Source organism: Notamacropus eugenii, chromosome 4 (assembly GCF_028372415.1).
Source record: "Notamacropus eugenii isolate mMacEug1 chromosome 4, mMacEug1.pri_v2, whole genome shotgun sequence".
NCBI classification, from domain to species: Eukaryota; Metazoa; Chordata; class Mammalia; order Diprotodontia; family Macropodidae; genus Notamacropus; species Notamacropus eugenii.
Genome location: NC_092875.1, coordinates 82,632,016 through 82,650,078, shown reverse-complemented (window position 1 = coordinate 82,650,078; position 18,063 = coordinate 82,632,016). Strand labels below are relative to the sequence as shown.

Below are 18,063 nucleotides of genomic sequence, written 5' to 3'. Positions count from 1 at the left end.
ACACAGACATACACATAAGCCCTGTGAGTAGGAAAGGGGAGGAGATTTTGGCTTAAGGCTTAGCTGAGTTACCACATAGCAATGACCTAACAAAGTTCATGTCTAAAGTTGGTATTGCTCCTGGCTTTTGCTGGAATTCCTTAAGTCATGTGAATGCTCCCCAAGTGTAAAAATTAATTTTAATTTCTACCTATATCTATATTATCCAACACAGGCCCTTTAACATCATAATCACTTTAAAGTGTCTGTTGGATTTTTGACAGAGTTATCAGATTGGCAAATCAAGGAAATGCTGTTGATAGAATATTTCCAAATTTTAGAAAAACATTTGACTAAATCTCTCATGCTGTTCTTGTGGAAAAGATGGACAGATGTGTCTCAGATAAAAGTAATATTATGTAGTTCTGTAATTGCTTGACTGGCTGAAGACAAAGATTTGTCATTAATTGTTTAGTGTCAACTGAATTCTCCAGTTGAGTGTACCTGGAATGTATTCTTTTTTTAATTCAATTTTATTTCGTTTTCAGTTCTAAATTCTCACTCTAACCTCCACCTACTCTATTCATTGAGAAGGCAAGAAAAAAAAAACTCATTTTAAATATATATAGCCATACAAAATAAATTCTCACATTAGCCATTTCAGAGGAAGGAAGGAAGGAAGGAAGGAAGGAAAGAAAGAAAATATGCTTAAACTTAGACTCTGAGTCCATCAGCTCTCTGTCTGGAGATGGATGGTATGATTTGTCATTAGTCCTTTGGAACTGTGATTGGTCATTATGCTAAATAGAGTTACTAAGTCTTTCAAAATTGATTTTCTTTACAATACTGCTATTACTGTTCTCCTGGTTCTTTTCATTTCACTTTGCATTAGTTAATATGAGAGCAGCCCAGAACGTTGATGAGAAGAATCTGTTACATGGGAAAGGGGGAGCACAAGGCACATAAGCTGCACCAGTGCAGACTCCACCATAGTAGAGAACAGCACGAACCAGCAGGGTAGACTGAAGCAGAAGCAGAAGTGCAGATCCTCAAACATATCATCACAGGATGGGAGTGCAGCAGAACTGAATGAGACAGAAGTACAGGACTCCAGGCAAAAGCAGCAGGCACTCCTGAGACTATCAGTCCACAGATTAAATGTTCCAAAGTCTGCTACATGAATTTCTGGGAGCCTACATGGTGGAGTAAATTGTAAGTGCTCTCATCTTCCCCTTGTTGACCTTGAAAAACCCATAGAATACTGCCCCACTAAATTCTGAAATGGTGGGATCAGCCAAAGGGGTAAACAGTCTCAGCTTCAGAGACTAGAAAAATCATCAAGGTGAGTTCCCTCTTACAGTGGATGAAGGGGGCCAGTGCAGAACCACAGTTGTCCCAGATGGCTCCACCTCAGCAAACCAAGAAGAGATCCTGAGGCCCAGGAGATTGGAACCCATAAACATCAACACCAGGACACCACACATGCCTTACCACAACCAGTGGAAGTGGGCAGACACCAGTGCAGATGGTGGATCACCAGCTACTGAGTCTGCCTGTGCTCTAGCTCAGGGTAGGAGAAGCCCTCCTGCTGCCAGACAACCACTCCCATACACGTCACACAGTGAGCTTCAGGGTAACCCTGGAGAAACTCAAAAAGATTTTACTTGGCTTTAGCCCTGGCACACACCAGGCAACTCAGCACCAGGTAAGCTGCAGCATTCTAGCTTCTAGCTGAAAGGACCAGAGGACACAATACACAAAGCATGAAAATACAGACACAAGAAACATGGGACAGAGGCCCCTGTGATCAAGAAGCAGAGATCCATTTTAAAAGGCAGGATAAAGCCAATCATCATGAGCAAGAAGCAAACCAGAAGAGCAAAAATCATATAATCTTGTTATGGGGACAAAGACCAAAACACAAAGACAGACGAGGTCAGCATTGAGACTGTATTCATATATGACACCTCAGAAGGTAATATGAACTCATCTCAAGTTCAAAGAGCATCCTTGGAAGAGCTCAAGAAGGATTTTAAAAGCCAAATTGGAGAGGCAGAGGAAAAATTGGCCAATGATTTTAAAAATATGAAGAAATAGCTCACTGAAGAGAAGAGCTCCTTAAAAAGGAAAACTGAGTAAATGAAAAAGGAAGCACAAAACCTAACTGGAGAAAATAACTCCTTAAGAGGAAGAACTAGACAAACAAAAAAGGAGGTGCAATAGTTAATTGAATTGGGCAATAGAAGCTACTGAATCTCTGAAACATAAAGAATCAATCAAACAGAATCCAAAGAATAAAAAAATAGAATTGCAAAATATTTCATTGGATGAACAAATGATCAGGAAAATAGATTCAGGAGAGACAATCAAAGAATTGTTAGTCTACAAGAAATCCATGATGAAAAATGAACCTGCATAATATGTTCCAAGAAATCATCAAGGAAAACTGCCCTGAGTTTCTACATCCACAGGGCAAAATTGTCATCAAAAGAATCCACCAATCACCTCCTGAAAGAGATACGAAACTGAAAACACCAAGGAATATCATTACCAAATTCCAGAGCTATCAAGTGAAGGAGAAAATACTCAAGCAGGAAGAAAGAAACAATTCAAATATCGAGAAACTACATTCAAGCTCTCACAGGACCTTGCAGCTTCTACATTAAAAGACTGGAGGGATTGGAATATGATAATCTGTATCAAAGGAGATTGGACTACAATCAAGGATCAATTACCGAGGAAAAATGAGTCCAATATTTCAGGCAAGGAGATGGACATTCAACGAACTAAGAATTTTCCAGACCTTCCTAATGAAAAGGGCAGAACTCAATAGAAAAGTTGATCTTCAAATACAAGACGCAAGAGACACATAAAAACGTAAATGAGGGAAAAGACTTATTATTTAATGTGTATAAACTATTTACATCCCTATAATGGAGGATGAAACTTCTTAATCTTGAGAAGTGTATCTTTATTGTGACATTTACAAGGGATATACATAGACAGAGGGAGTGGATATAAATTAACTGATGTGATGATTTTTAAAAAACATGATTAAAGGGTGTGAAGGTATTGTAACAGAAGAGAAAAGTAGGAGGAAAAAAAGGTAAATTACATCACAAGAAGAGGCACAAAAACATTATATATTAGAGAGAAAGAGGGGAGGAGACAAGAACTGTTTGAGATTTACTCTCATCTAATTTGTTTCAAGGAAGAAACAACATATTCAGTTAAGTATAAAAATCTAACTTGCCCTATATGCAGTAGGAGGGGAAAGGGGGAAGAATAGAGAGGGGACACTAAAAGGGAGGGAGAAAATAGTAAGGGAATCAAAGGGAGGGGATCTGATAGAAAGGAGGGAAGACTCAGGGAGAAAGTGGTCAAAAATAAAACTATTGTGGAGGGGAAGGGAGAATGAAGAAATAAAAGCACAAACTGGGGAAAATAGGGTGGAGAGAAAGACGTTGATAGTAATCATAACTGTGAATGTGAATGGGATAAACTCTCCCACAAAATGGAAGTGGATAGCAGAATGGATTAAAAACTATAATCCTACAACATGTTGTTTACAAGAAACACATTTGAAACGGGAGGACACTCACAAGGTGAAGGAAAATGGTTGAAGCAAGATATATTACGCTTCAGCTGAAGTAAAAAAAATCAGGGGTAGCAATCATAATCTCAGGCAAAGCAAAAGCACAAACAAATATAATCAAAAGAGATAAGGAAGGAAACTATATCCTGGTAAAAGGTACCAAAAACAATGAAGCAATATCATTACTAAATGTATATGCTCCAAGTAATATAGCATCCATATTCTTTTTTTTGTTGTTAAAAAAGCTGTTTTATTGATGTCTGTTATTTTTACATCACAGTTATATCTAGGTCTATACCACTGTCACACCCTCTTCCCTATCAAACCCTCTATGCAACAAACAAACAAACAAAAAACCTCATTAAACAAGACTGCCTGATAACGACTCTGACAGTCCCCTTTTGTGTATCTCCCCCATATTTCTGTCAAAGGGAGACAACTGTGTTCCCTTAATTGTTCTCTGGCACCATTTCTTTTTGCTTTCTCATTCTCTCAGAGCTCAGGTTCCTTCTTGTGATTTTTCTCCTTTCTGTGTAGCAGGAATTATTACATTTATATACCAGTTGACTTTTTCTTTCCTTTGTTTCCAACTTTTGTTGTAATTCTTACCACAGAGTCCTTGTGAAACTGTTTTCATCTTTGACCTTTTGGGGGGTTTATGTCTAGTAGAGGGATTAATTCAGTCAAAAAGTATGAAGTAATGTCACATATTTACATAATTCCAAATGGATAGCCAAAATGGATGGATTGATTCACAGCTCTACCAACAGTGTACGAGTATTCCTTTCTTCCCACAACTCCTCCAGCACTATCCTCATTTTTGCTTTCTTAGTCAATTTTCAGGGTGAGAGGTAAAAACTCAGAATTTTTAAAATTTGTATTTCCCTTATTATCATTGCTTTGGAGCAAGTTTCCAAATGGCAGTTAATGTAATTTATAATTTACAATTCTCTCAAAAGCTGTTCATAACTTGTGATCACTTATCTTTGAGGAATGGTTCTTGGTTATTCCCTTTTTGTATCCTTGAGTGTCAAGATAGTGCTGGGAACACAGTTGATTGTTCACAAATTCTTCCTGTTGATTCAATTCAGCAAATGTTCATGGAAATAAATCTGATATTATGCTATATGGAGAGGAAAATTATCATGACTTAATAGTAACCTTTTGAAACTAGGTGTGAAAGTACTCTTATGCTTGCTGAAACTGGAAGTTAAATCTTATTTCGAAACTATTATCTTCCTTTCATGTAGGAAAATGATGGAGTTTCCTAGTCTTGTCCATGGAGTCCCAAATTTTACACTTGTGTGTACTTGAAATCATCAGGTGTTATCTTTACCCACACAGAGCAAAATGAGCATAAGAAACCAGAGACTCCAGCCAATAGCTGCTGCAATCCAACCATTTTCATTCATTTCATTCTTACAGCACTGGGCAGCCTTAGAGCAGAAATCTACTTTAGAGCACATTCATCTGCTATGAATGCCAAGTCTGACAACAGAGAAGAAACTGTTGAGGAGTTGTGGTTCTGCAAAGCAAGTTGTGTAGAAGGATGCAGACAGGAGGATGAGGCTGATGGGAACATAGATTATTGATGAAAGCTGCTTCATGGTGGAGATGGGAGGCACCTATCCAAACTTTCCTAGTACCATTTGTCCTCTGGAAAGCTTGAAAATGACTCTGGCAGACCCCATCCAAATTCTTTTTTTTTTTCTTGTATTAAAATTTATTTATTTAAGTTTTCAACATTCATTTCCACAAAATTTGGGGTTCCAAATTTTCTCCACTTTTCTCCCCTCCCCACCCCAAAACTCCGAGCATTCTAATTACCGCTATCACTAATCTGCCCTCCCTTCTAACATCCTCCCTTCCCTTATCCCCATCTTCTCTTTTGTCCTGTAGGGCAAGATAATTTTCTATACCCCATTACCTGTATTTCTTATTGTCTAGTTGCAAGAAAAATAATCAACAGCTGTACCTAAAACTTTGAGTTCCAACTGCTCTTCATCCCTCCCTCCTCACCCATTCCCTTTGGGAAGGCAAGCAATTCAATATAGGCCATATTTGTGAAGTTTTGCAAGTGACTTCCATAATAGTAGTGTTGTGTAAGACTAACTATATTTCCCTTCATCCTATTCTGCCCCCCCTTTATTCTGTTCTCTCTTTCGATCTTGTCCCTCCCCAAGAGTGTTGACTTCCAATTGCTCCCTCCTCCCATTGCCCTCCCTTCTATCATCCTCCCCACCCTGCTTATCCCCTTCTCCCCCACTTTCTTGTATTGTAAGATAGATTTCCATACCAAAATGAGTGAGCATTTTATTCCTTCCTTTAGTCGAATGCGATGAGAGTAAGCTTCATATTTTTTCTCTCACCTCCCCACTCTCTCCCTCTACTGAAAAGTCATTTACTTGCCTTTTTTATGAGTGATATTTTGCCCCATTCCATTTCTGCCTTTCTCCTCCCAATATATTTCTCTCTCATTGCTTAATTTCATTTTTTAAGACATGATCTCATCATATTCTATTCACCCTGTGCTATTTGTCTGTGTGTGTGTGTGTGTGTGTAATCCCACTACCTACCCAGATACTGAAAAAAGTTTTCAAGAGTTACAGATATTGTCTTTCCATGTAGAAATGTAAACAGTTCAACTTTAGTAAGTCCCTTATGATTTCTCTTTGCTGTTTACCTTTTCATTCTTCTCTTGACTCTCGTGTTTGTATGTCAAATTTTCTTTTCAGCTACAGTCTTTTCATCAAGAATGCTTGGAAGGCCTCTATTTCACTGAAAGATTATTTTTTCCCCTGAAGTATCATAATCAGTTTTCCTGGGTAGGTGATTCTTGGTTTTAGTCATAGTTCCTTTGAATTCTGGATTATAATATTCTATGCCCTTCGAACCCTTAATGTAGAGGCTGCTAGATCTTGTGTTATCCTGATTGTATTACCATAATACTTGAATTTTTTCTATCTGTCTGCTTGCAAAATTTTCTCCTTGACTTCATAACTCTGGAATTTGGGCACAATTTTCCTAGGAGTTTCTCTTTTTGGATCTCTATCAGGAGATTCTTTCAATATTTATTTTGCCCCCTGGTTCTAGAATATCAGGGCAATTTTCCTTGATAATTTCATGAATCATCTAAGCTTTTTTATCATGGCTTTCAGGTAGTTTTATAATTTTTAAGTTGTCTCTCCTGGATCTATTTTCCAGGTTAGCTCTTTTTCCAATGAGATGTTTCATATTATCTTCCATTTTTTCATTCTTTTGGTTTTGTTTTGTGATTTCTTGGTTTCTTATAAAGTCATTAGCCTCCGTCTGTTCCATTCTAATTTTGAAAGAACTATTTATTTCAGTGAGCTATTGAACCTCCTTTTCCATTTGGCTAATTCTGCTTTTTAAAGCATTCTTCTCCTTGTTGGATTTTTGAGCCTCTTTTGCCAATTGAGTTAGCCTATTTTTCAAGGTGTTATTTTCTTCATTTCTTTTGTTCTCCTTTAGCAAGGTGTTGACCCACTTTTCATGCTTTTCTTGCATTTCTCTCATTTCTCTTCCCAGTTTTTCCTTCACCTCTCTTAATTGATTTTCAAAATCCTTTTTGAGCTCTTCAATGGCCTGAGATGATTGAATATTTATTTTGGGTGTTTGGGATACAGAAGTCTTGACTTTTATGTCTTTCCCTGATAGTAAGCATTGTTCTTCCTCATCTGAAAGGATGGGAGAAGATATCTGTTCACCAAGAAAGTAACCTTCTATAGTCTTATTTTTTCCCCTTTTGGGGCATCTTCCCAACCAGTTACTTGATTTTTAGTCCTTTGTCAAGAGTAGGGTATACTCTGGGAACCTGTAAGATCTCAGTTCCTCCAAGGTGGCACAATCAAGCGTGTACAGTGGTCTGAGAGCAGAGAGAGATTTTTGTGCCCAGAATCTTAGCAGTTACTTCTCCATAGCCACCTGGCCTCCAGTTCCACCAAGTCAGCACTGGAGGCTGGTTTTCAGATAAGCTGAGGGGTCAGGGCCGCCATTCTGTAAAAGACAAAGACCAGCTCCCTCAGGGCCTGTACAGGTAAGAATGGGCTGCTCAGTGCCCCCAGGTGTTTTACAATCCAACAATGGATGCAGGCTGCTGTAGGGGCTGCAGTAGGAACTGCTGCTGCCTGACCTATGTGGCCTCTGCAGCTGCTGCCTGAGTCTGGAGCTATGGGAAGGTCCTTCTCCCTTCCTGGCCAGCTGAAAATAACCCATAACTGACCTTTGGCTCCTATGGGTTGAGGGATCTGTGAACCACTGCTACTGGGCCTAGGGATTCTGCACTTGGAGATTCTGCCCATGAGAGTTGTTCACAAGCTACACTGCATGGCCAATGATGTGCTGGGCTTCACTCCGTGTCTGGTGCAACAGACGTTTCCCACTGGCATTTCAGGTCACACTGGGCTGGAAATCTCCTCCACTCTCTTGTTCTCCACTTCTGCTGCCCCAAAATTTGTTCACCGTCCCTCTCTATACAGGTATTTTATGGGCTGTGTGGGAAGAGCCTGTGTATCTCTGTCTTTCTACCCTGCCATCTTGGCTCTGCCCCTCCCCATCCAAATTGTTAAAGGAGAAGTTAAGGGAGTTAGTGGAAGAAACAGACCAAAAAACTGTATTATTGAGGGACCTTGACCTCCCACTCTCTGAACATGATCAATCTAACTTCCAAATAAACAAGAAAGAAGTTAAAGAAGTGAATAGAACTATAGATAAGGTAGATATGATAGATTTCTGGAGAAAATTGAATGGGGAGAGAAAGAAATATCTGTTTCTCAGAAGTACATGGCACATGCACAAAAATTGATCATGTACTAGGGCATAAAAACCTCACAATACAGTGCAGAAAGGCAGAGATAGTCAAAGCATCCTTTTCAGATCACAATTCAGTAATAATTATAGGTAATAAAGTGTCCAGCCTTGAGGCCGAAGGGCTACCCGAGTCTTTTCTTACCCGTCGTCCAGGTCTTCAGCTGGCCAAACCGCATAAACGTATGAGAGAAGAGACTTTCCAGAGTCGAACAAGGGTTAGGCTTTATTCAGGGTCTTGGTTACATGTGCAAGGTGAATTCTTCCTCAGGAGAGAGGAATCCTCCTCCTCCCAAGGAGGCAAAGATCTTACAGCAAAAGAATGGAGGCAGGAGAGGGGAGAGGAGAGGGACCCTCTGCCCTCTAAGGGCCCTTCAGCGCAAAGAGCGCCTTCAGACTTTCCTGACCCTACTTAATCTCTTCCACCACATAGTTTGCACGTGAATACCAGGCGTGCTCTCAGCTCTTAGCTTAGTCAACAACAGGTGTGCTCAGACCCCGGGCCAATCTCAAGGGTGGGATGCTCTCCCCAGCACGTATCCCATGGGGAAGAGGCAGAGATGCACGAGATAGCCCGTATCTCACGCCTCAATTCCCAGCTGTTCCCTGGGGGCCTCATGAGAATTCTGAGGTTAGAAGTTCTCACTTTTACCTGCCCGAGACTGTCCACATGAAACTGACCTTACACCCCCAACAATAAAGGACCAGGGAAAGATAGGCCAAAAATTAATTGGAAACTAAATAATCCAATCCTAAAGAATGAATGGGTTAAACAATAAATCATAGAAACAATCACTAACTTCATTCAAGAGAATGACAATAATTAGACAAACTACCAAAACTTATGGGATGCTGCAAAAGTAGTTCTTGGGGGGAGTTTTATATCATTGAATGTCTATATGAATAAAATAGAGAAAAATGATTGAAGAGTTGGTTATGCAGCTGGAAAAGGGAAAAATTGAAAACTCCCAAGTAAATACCAAATTAGAAACACTGAAAACCAAAGGAGACATTAATAACATTGAAATTAAGAAAACTATCGAAAAAATAAATAAAACTAAGTGTTGATTTTATAAAAAAAAATTAAAAAACAGTTATGTCTTTGGTCAATTTGATTTTTAAAAAGAAAGAAATTACAAGAAATTACCAGAAAATACCAAATTACCAGTATCAAAAATGAAAAGGGTGAACTCATCTCCAACATGAAGAAATTCAAACAATAATTTGAAATTACTTTGCTCAAATGTATACCCATAAATTTGACAATCTGGGTGAAATGGATGAATATTTTAAAATATATATAATTTGCTCAGATTAACAGAAGAAGAAGTGAAATACCTAAATAACCCTGTCTCAGAGAAAAAAGTTCAACAACCCATCAATGAACTCCCTAGGAAAAAATCTCCAGGGCAAGATGGATTTACATGTGAATTCTATCAAACATTTAAAGAACAGTTAATTCCAAAATTACATAGATTATATGGGGAAACTGGGGGAAAAATACTTTTTATGATATAATACTTTTTATGATATAAATATGGCTCTGATACCTAAATCAGGAAGAGACAAAACAGAGAAAAAAATTATAGACCAATTTCTCTAATGAACATAGATGCGAAAATTTTAAACGAGATATTAGCAAAGAAAGATTACAACAACTTAGCAGGAGAATAATACATTTCAGTCAGGTACCCTTTATACCAAGAATGTATGGCTGGTTCAATATTAGGAAAACTATCAGCATTATTAATCATATCAACAACAAAATTAACAAAAAACATATGATTATCTCAATAGATGCAGAAAAACTTTTCACAAAATATAACTCCCATTCCTAATGAAAACACCGGAGAGCATAGGAATAAATGGAACCTTCCTTAAAATAATAAGTAGTATCTACCTAAAACCATCAGCAAGCATTATGTGTAAAGAGGACAAGCGACATACATTTGCAATAAGATTAGGGGTGAAACAAAGATGTCCACTATCTCCACTGTTATTCATTATGGTACTAGAAATGTTAGAAAAGAAAAAAATTGAAGAAGTTAGAATAGCAAAGAAGAAACTAAGTTATGTCTCTTTGCAGATGATATGATAATATACTTAGTGAATCCTAGAGAATCATGTAAAAGACTACTTGAAATAAATAACTTTGGCAAAGTTGCAGGTTACAAAATAAACCCACATAAATCATCTGCATTTTTGTCTATTACTAACAAAGACCAACAGCAAGAGATACAAGGAGAAATTTCATTTAAAGTTTCAGTAAACATTGTAAAATATCTGGGAATCTAACTGTCAACAAACCCAGTGACTACATGAACACGATTATGAAATACTTTTTGCACAAATAAAGTCAGATCTAAGTAACTGGAAAAACATCAGTTGCTCGAGTTAATATAATAAAAATGATAATTCCACCCAAATTAATTTACGTATTCAGTGCCATACCATTCAAACTACCAGAAAATTATTTTCTAGAGCTAGAAAAAATAATATCAACATTCATCTGGAAGAATAAAAGGACCAGAATATCAAGAAAATTAATGAAAAGAAATGCTAAGGAAGGTGGCCTAGCCATATCAAATTTCAAATTGTATTATAAAGCAGTAATCATCAAAACTACTTGATACTGGCTAAGAAACAGAGGAGCTGATTAGTGGAATAGGTTAGGTACTCAAGACACAGTAGTCAATGAATATAGCAGTCTACTGTCGAACAAATCCAAGGACCCCTGCTCTCCCATTCTCTCATTCACTCTCCCATTTTCTCTTAATGTCTTTCTTTCCTATTTTGTTGTTGGATAAGATGCACTCCTGCACTGTATGGGTATTTATATTCTTCACTCCTTTAACTAGGTCAAAAGAAGGAGTTTCAAATTTATTCTTCTGTCCTCTTGACATTCACACACGTGCGCGCGCGTGCACATATACACACACACACACACACATACACACGTCCCTCTTCCTTGTTGTATAAAGTTCTCTTTGTGCTTCCCATTGAGGCAAAAATTTTCCTCATTTTTAAATTTTCTTTTCTCCCTCTCCCAATGCACTTCCTTTCTCTATTTCTTTCATTCCCTTTTGATATCATCCAAACACAACAGAATCACACTTAGGGCTTTTGTCTAATTAAATTCCCTTGATGACCCTGGGGACTATAAAGTTCTGAGACTTTGCATGTTTTATCTCCGCATATAAGAATGCAAACAGTTTAACCTTGTTTAATCTTTCTTTATTTCTCACTTATGTTTGTCTTTTCATGCTTCTCTTTAGTCATGTTTATTAGCTTTTCTACTCAGCACGTCTTTTCATCAGGAATTCTTGGGAAGCCTCTATCTCATTTAAGCATCATTTTTTTTACCCTGTAGTATTTTATTCGATTTTATTAGGCAAGTTGTTCTTGGCTGCAAACCAATAACCTTTTTTTTCTTTTTTAATTAATTTATTTATTTGTAGTTTCTAACATTTATTTCCACAAGATTTTTAAATCCAAATTTTCTCCCCATCTCTCCTCTCTCCCCACCGAAAGACACCTTCCATTCTAATTAGCCCTTCCCCCAATCTTCCCTCCCTTCTATCAGACCTCACCCTTCCCTTATCTCCATCTCCTCTATTTTCTTGAAGGGCAAGATGGATTTCTATACCCAATCACCTGTATTTCTTATTTCCCAGTTGCATGTAAAAACAATTCTTAATATTCACTTTTAAGATTTTGAGTTCTAACTTCTCTCCCTTCTTCCCTCCCCACCCATCCCCACTGAGCAGGCATGCAATTCAATATAGGTTATTTACATACGTAGTTATGCAAAAGACTTCCATAATAGTCATGTGAAAGACTAACTGTATTTCCCTCCATCCTATCCTGCCCCATTTATTCTATTCTCTTTTGATCTTGTCCTTCCCCAAAAGTGTTTACTTCTAATTATCCCTTTATCCCATTTGCCCTCCCTTCTAATCAACCACACACCCCACTTATCCTTATCTCCCTTACTTTCCTGTAGTGTTAGATAGATTCTCATACCAAATTGAGTGTGCATGTTATTCCCTCCTTAGGCTAAATGTGATGAGAGTAAACTTCACTTTTTCCTGATGACGTCCCCCTCTTTTCTCCTCCATTGAAAAAGCGTTTTCTTGCCTCTTTTATGAGAGATAATTTTCCCCATTCCATTTCCCCCTTTCTACTCCCAATATATTCCTCTCATCCCTTAATTTTATTTTTTTTGTTATCATCTCTTCCTATTCAACTCACCCTGTGCCCTGTGTCTGTATATATATAATCCCTCCAACTACACAAATACTGAGAAAAGTCTCAAGAGTTACAAATATTATTTTTCTCTGTAGGAATGTAAATAGTTCAATTTTAGTAAGTCTCTTAAGATTTGTCTTTCCTGTTTACCTTTACATGCTTCTCTGATTCTTGTGTTTGAGAGCCAAATTTTCTATTCACCTCTGGTCTTTTCATCAAGAATGCTTGAAAGTCCTCCATTTCACTGCATGATCATTTTTCCCTGAAATATTATACTCAGTTTCTTTGTAAGTGATTCTTGGTTTTAACTCTAGTTCTTTTGACTTTGGGAATATCATATTCCAAGCCCTTTCATCCCATTATGTAGAAGCCGCTAGATCTTATGTTATCCTGATTGTATTTCAACAATATTTGAATTGTTTCTTTCTGCTGCTTGCAAAATTTTCTGATTGATCTGGGAACTCTGGAATTTGGCTACAATATTCCTAGGAGTTTTTCTTTTTGGATCTCTTTAAGGAGATGATCAGTGCATTCATCCAATATTTATTTTACCCTCTGGTTTTAGAATATCTGGGCAGTTTTCCTTGATAATTTCATGAAATATGATGTCTAGGCTCCTTTTTATGATCATGGCTTTCAAGGAGTCCCATAATTTTTAAATTATCTCTTCTGGACCTATTTTCCAGGTCAGTTGTTTTTCCAATGAGATATTTCACATTCTCTGTTATTTTCTTCATTCCTTTGTTTTTTTTTAATAATTTCTTGATTTTTCATAAAGTCATTAGTTTCCATATGCTCCATTCTACTCTTTAAGGAATTATTTTCTTCAGTGAGTCTTTGGATCTCCTTTTCCATCTGGCCAGTTCTGCTTTTTAGGGCATTCTTCTCCTCATTGGCTTTTTGGATCTCTTTTGCCATTTGGGTTAATCGGGTTTTTTTTAATTCATTTATTTATTTTAAGTTTTCAACATTAATTTCCAAAAAATTTTGAGTTCCAAATTTTCTCCTTATCTCTCCCCCAACTCCAAAATGCAGAGCATTCTAATAACCCCTACCACCAATCTGCCCTCCCTTACAACATCCCTCCCATCTCTTATCCCCACCTTCTCTTTTGTCCTGTAGGGCAAGATAAATTTCTATACCCCATTACCTCTATTTCTTATTTCCCAGATGTATACAAGAAAAATACTCAACAGTTGTTCCATCTTCTCTTCCTCCCTCCATCCCCACCCATCCCCATTGGGAAGGCAAGTAATTCAATATAGGCTACATATGTGTAGTTTTGCAAATGACTTCCATAATAGTCATGCTGTATAAGACTATATTTCCCTCCATCCTATACTGCCCCCATTTATTCTATTCTCTCTTTCGACCTTGTCCCTCCCCAAGAGTGTTGAATTCTAATTGCTCCCTCCATGCATGGCCCTTCCTTCCATCATCCCCCCACCCTGCTTTTCCCTTTCTCCTCCACTTTCCTGTATTGCAAAATAGATTTTCATACCAAAATGTGTGTGCATTTTATTCCATTCTTGAGTCAAATGTGATGAGAGTAAGCATCACATTTTCCCTCTCACTTCCCCCCTTTTTCCCTCCATTGAAAAGTCTTTTTCTTGCCTCTTTTATGAGAGATAATTTGACCCATTCCATTTATCCCTTTCTCCTCCCAATATATTCCTCTCTCACCCCTTAATTTATTTTTTTAGATATGATCCCTTCTTATTCAACTCTCCCTATGTTCTCTCTCTCTCTCTCTCTCTCTCTCTCTCTCTCTCTCTCTCTCTCTCTCTCTCTCTCTCTCTCTCTCTCTCTCTCTCTTTCTCTCTCTCTCTCCATATATATGTATATATATATGTATGTATGTATGTATGTATGTATGTATATGTGTGTTTCTGTGTGTGTTTGTGTGTGTGTATAATCCCACCGACTACCCAGATACTGAAAAAAGTTTCAAGAGTTACAAATATTGTCTTTCCATGTAGGAATGTAAACAGTTCAACTTTAGTAAGTCCCTTATGATTTCTCTGTCCTGTTTACCTTTTCATGCTTCTCTTGACTCTCTTGTTTGAATGTCAAATTTTCTATTCAGCTACGGTCTTTTCATCAAAATGCTTGAAATTCCTCTGTTTCATTGACAGATCATTTTTTTCCCTGAAGTATTATACTCAGTTTTGCTGGGGAGGTGATTCTTGGATTTAGTCCTAGTTCCTTTGACTTCTGTTATATCATATTACATGCCCTTCAATCGTTTAATGTAGAAGCCGCCAGATCTTGTGTTATCCTGACTGTATTTTCCACAACACTCAAATTGTTTCTTTCTAGCTCCTTGCAGTATTTTCTCCTTGACCTGGGAACTCTGGAATTTGGCTATAATGTTCCTAGGAGTTCTCTTTTTGGATCTCTTTCAGGAGGTGATCAGTGGATTCTTTCAATATTTACTTTGCCCCCTGGTTCTAGAATATCAGGGCAATTTTCCTTGATAATTTCATGATAGTTGAGGTCTAGGCTCTTTTTTTGGTCATGGCTTTCAGGTAGTCCCATAATTTTTAAATTGTCTCTCGTGGATGTATTTTCTAGGTCAGCTGTTTTTCCAATGAGATATTTCACATTATTTTTCATTTTATCATTCTCTTGGTTTTGTTTTGTGATTTCTTGGTTTCTAATAAAGTCATTAGCCTCCATCTGTTCCTTTCTAATTTTTAGAGAATTATTTTCTTCAGTATGTTTTTCAACCTTCTTTTCCATTTGGCTAATTCTGCTTTTTAAAGCATTTTTCTTCTTATTGGCTTTTTGGACCTTTTGTGCCAACTGAGTTAGTCTATTTTTCAAGGTGTTATTTTCTTCAGTTTTTGGGGGGGGGTCTCCTTTAGCAAGTTGTTGACTCACTTTTCATGATTTTCTTGCATTTCTCTCATTTTTCTTCCTCATTTTTCCTCCACCTCTCTTACTTGATTTTCAAAATCTGTTTTGAACTCCTCCATGGCCTGAGACCACTGGGTATTTATTTTGGATGTTGGGATACAAAAGTCTTGACTTTTATGTCTTTCCCTGATGGTATTCATTGGTCTTCCTCATCCAAAAGGATGGGAGAAGATATCTGTTCACCAAGAAATTAACTTTCTATAGTCTTATTTTCCTTCTTTTTGCACATTTTCCCAACTAGTTACTTGACTTTTGGGTCCTTTGTCAAGGGTAGGGTATACTCTGGGAATCTGCAAGATCTCGGTTCCTCCAAGGTGGCACAATCAAGTGTGTACACTCTTCTGGGAGCAACAAGAAACTTTTGTGACCAGAACCTGTGAATAGTATTTTCTTCTCTACAACCACCTGGCCTCCAGTTTCACCAAACCAGCATTGGGGTCTGAGATTCAGATCAGCTGCTCCATTCCACCAGGGGCTTTAGGTGGGGTTTGGGCTGCCCTTTAGTGTGAGATAAACATCAGCTGCTCAGTTCCTCCAGGAGCATTAGATGAGGGCAGGGCTTCCACACAGGGCTGAGGAAAGGATCAGCTGCTCAGTGCCCCAGGGGTTTTGCAATCCAGCAAGGGATGTGGGCTGCTGTGGGGGCTGCTGTGGGAGCTGCTGCTACCAGATGTGGCCTCTGCTGCTGCCTGAGGCCAGAGCTATGGGAAGACTCTGCTCTCTTCTTGGCCAGCTGAAAAAACCTCATTGCCTGTGGCTTGAGGTATCTGCAAACCACTACTAATGCCACTGAGGATTCTGCTCCTGAATCCTGCTGTCATCCTCCTCCCAGTGCCATGCTGCATGACCAAGGCTGGGCTGTCCTCTGCTCCCCATCTGGTGTGACACACTTTTTCCACACTTTTTCCATTGCCCTTTCAGGTCACCCTGGACTGGAAATCTCCTCCAATCTATTGTTCTGTGGCTCTGCTACTCTACAATTTGTTGAGAGTCTTTCTTTACAGGTATTTTATGGGCTGTGAGGGAAGAACTAGTGTATGTGCATCTTTCTATTCTTGGCTCTGCCTCCAGTTAGTCTATTTTTTAAAATATAATTTTCTTAAGCATATTTTGAGGCCTCCTTTAGCAAGCAGTTGACTTGTTTTTCATGATTTTCTTGTATCACTCTCAATTCTCTTCCCAGTTTTTGCACTACTTCTCTTACTTGCCTTTCAAAATCCTTTTTGACCTCTTCTGTGGCCTAAGACCAATTCATATTTTTCTTGGAGGCTTTGGATGGAGGAGCTTTGACTTTGTTTTCTTCTGTTTGCATGCTTGGGTCTTCCTTGTCTTCAAAGTAAGATTATATAGTCTGATTCTTTTTCTGGTTTTTGCTCATTTTACCAGCCATTTACTTGACCTTTGAGCTCTTTGTCAAGGTAATACTGTGCTTCCAGTGGATGTGGGGGTAGTGTACTGTCATTTGCTTGATCCCCCCACAATCTGTACACCAAGAGCTCCAGAAGCAGTGGCTGCAACTGTCCCTGCTGCTGCTGTGGATGTTTAAGGTTCCTCTGTCCTCTTACCCCTCAGCTGCCCTGAGGCTGGGGCCATATCTCTCCACTCTCCTGCACTGGTCCCACAGGCTTTTCCCACTGACTTTTCAATTTATCCTCAGCATTTTGAGGTTATGAAGTCTGGAAACCACCATAGGTGTGAGACATTTTGTCCCCACAAGGCCTCTTTAGAACCCCTCTGTGCACTCCCATCCCATACGGGACTGTGCTCTGCTCCCAGTGTGGCACAACAGACTCTTCCAGGCTCTCTTGGGCTGGAGATTTGCTCCACTCTGTCATTCTGTGTGTTCTACGACTCCAGAATTTGTTTAGAGCAATTTTTACAGGTATTTGGCTGGAGCTGGGGGCAGGGCTCTAGAATGTTCATGCTATTACTCTGCCGTCTTGGCTCCACCTACCTAAATCAATACACTTTGCCTTTGAGACTATCATATTGCTGGCTCTCCACTCCTTTTGAAGGTAACTAAATCATGTGTATTCCTGATTGTATTTCTTTTGTATTTGAATTCAATACTTCTTGCAATATTTTTGAAAACTCTGGATTTTGGCTATGATGTTGCTCAGAGTTTTCATTTTGTGATTTCTTTGAGAAGGTTACTGATAGATACTTTTTATTTCCACTTTGTCTCCTCATTTTAAGAGTTCTGGATAATTTTAAGATTTCTTGAAAAACGGATGATGGCTAGGTTCTTTTTGGTCATGGTGTTGAGATATTCCAGTAAATCTTAATTTTTTTCTCATTGGCCTGTTTTGTATTTCAGTCATTTTTGCTTTGAGGCACCTTACTTTTTTTCTATTTTTTCAACCGTATGACTTGATTTAACATTTTTTCTTGCTATATGCATGAATTCTTTGGCTTATATGTGATCTATTCAAATTTCTCAGGGAATTTGTTGTTGCTTGGGCAAAATTTTGCACCTCTTGTGTCAAACTATTAAT

The 18,063-nt window shown here is 38.3% G+C and overlaps 1 protein-coding gene and 1 pseudogene across 1 annotated transcript in view; both read right to left on the bottom strand.

Annotated features, from left to right (window-relative positions):
• LOC140502264 (protein RCC2-like) overlaps positions 1-18,063 on the bottom strand; it is a 245,268-nt pseudogene that overhangs the window by 122,555 nt on the left and 104,650 nt on the right.
• Positions 1-18,063, bottom strand: part of LOC140500203 (uncharacterized) — a 66,329-nt gene that overhangs the window by 25,827 nt on the left and 22,439 nt on the right. Inside the window, exon 3 of the mRNA XM_072602548.1 lies at positions 9,740-9,755. Within this exon, the coding sequence (XP_072458649.1) occupies positions 9,740-9,755 (16 nt within the window). The remainder of the gene's footprint in view (positions 1-9,739; positions 9,756-18,063) is intronic.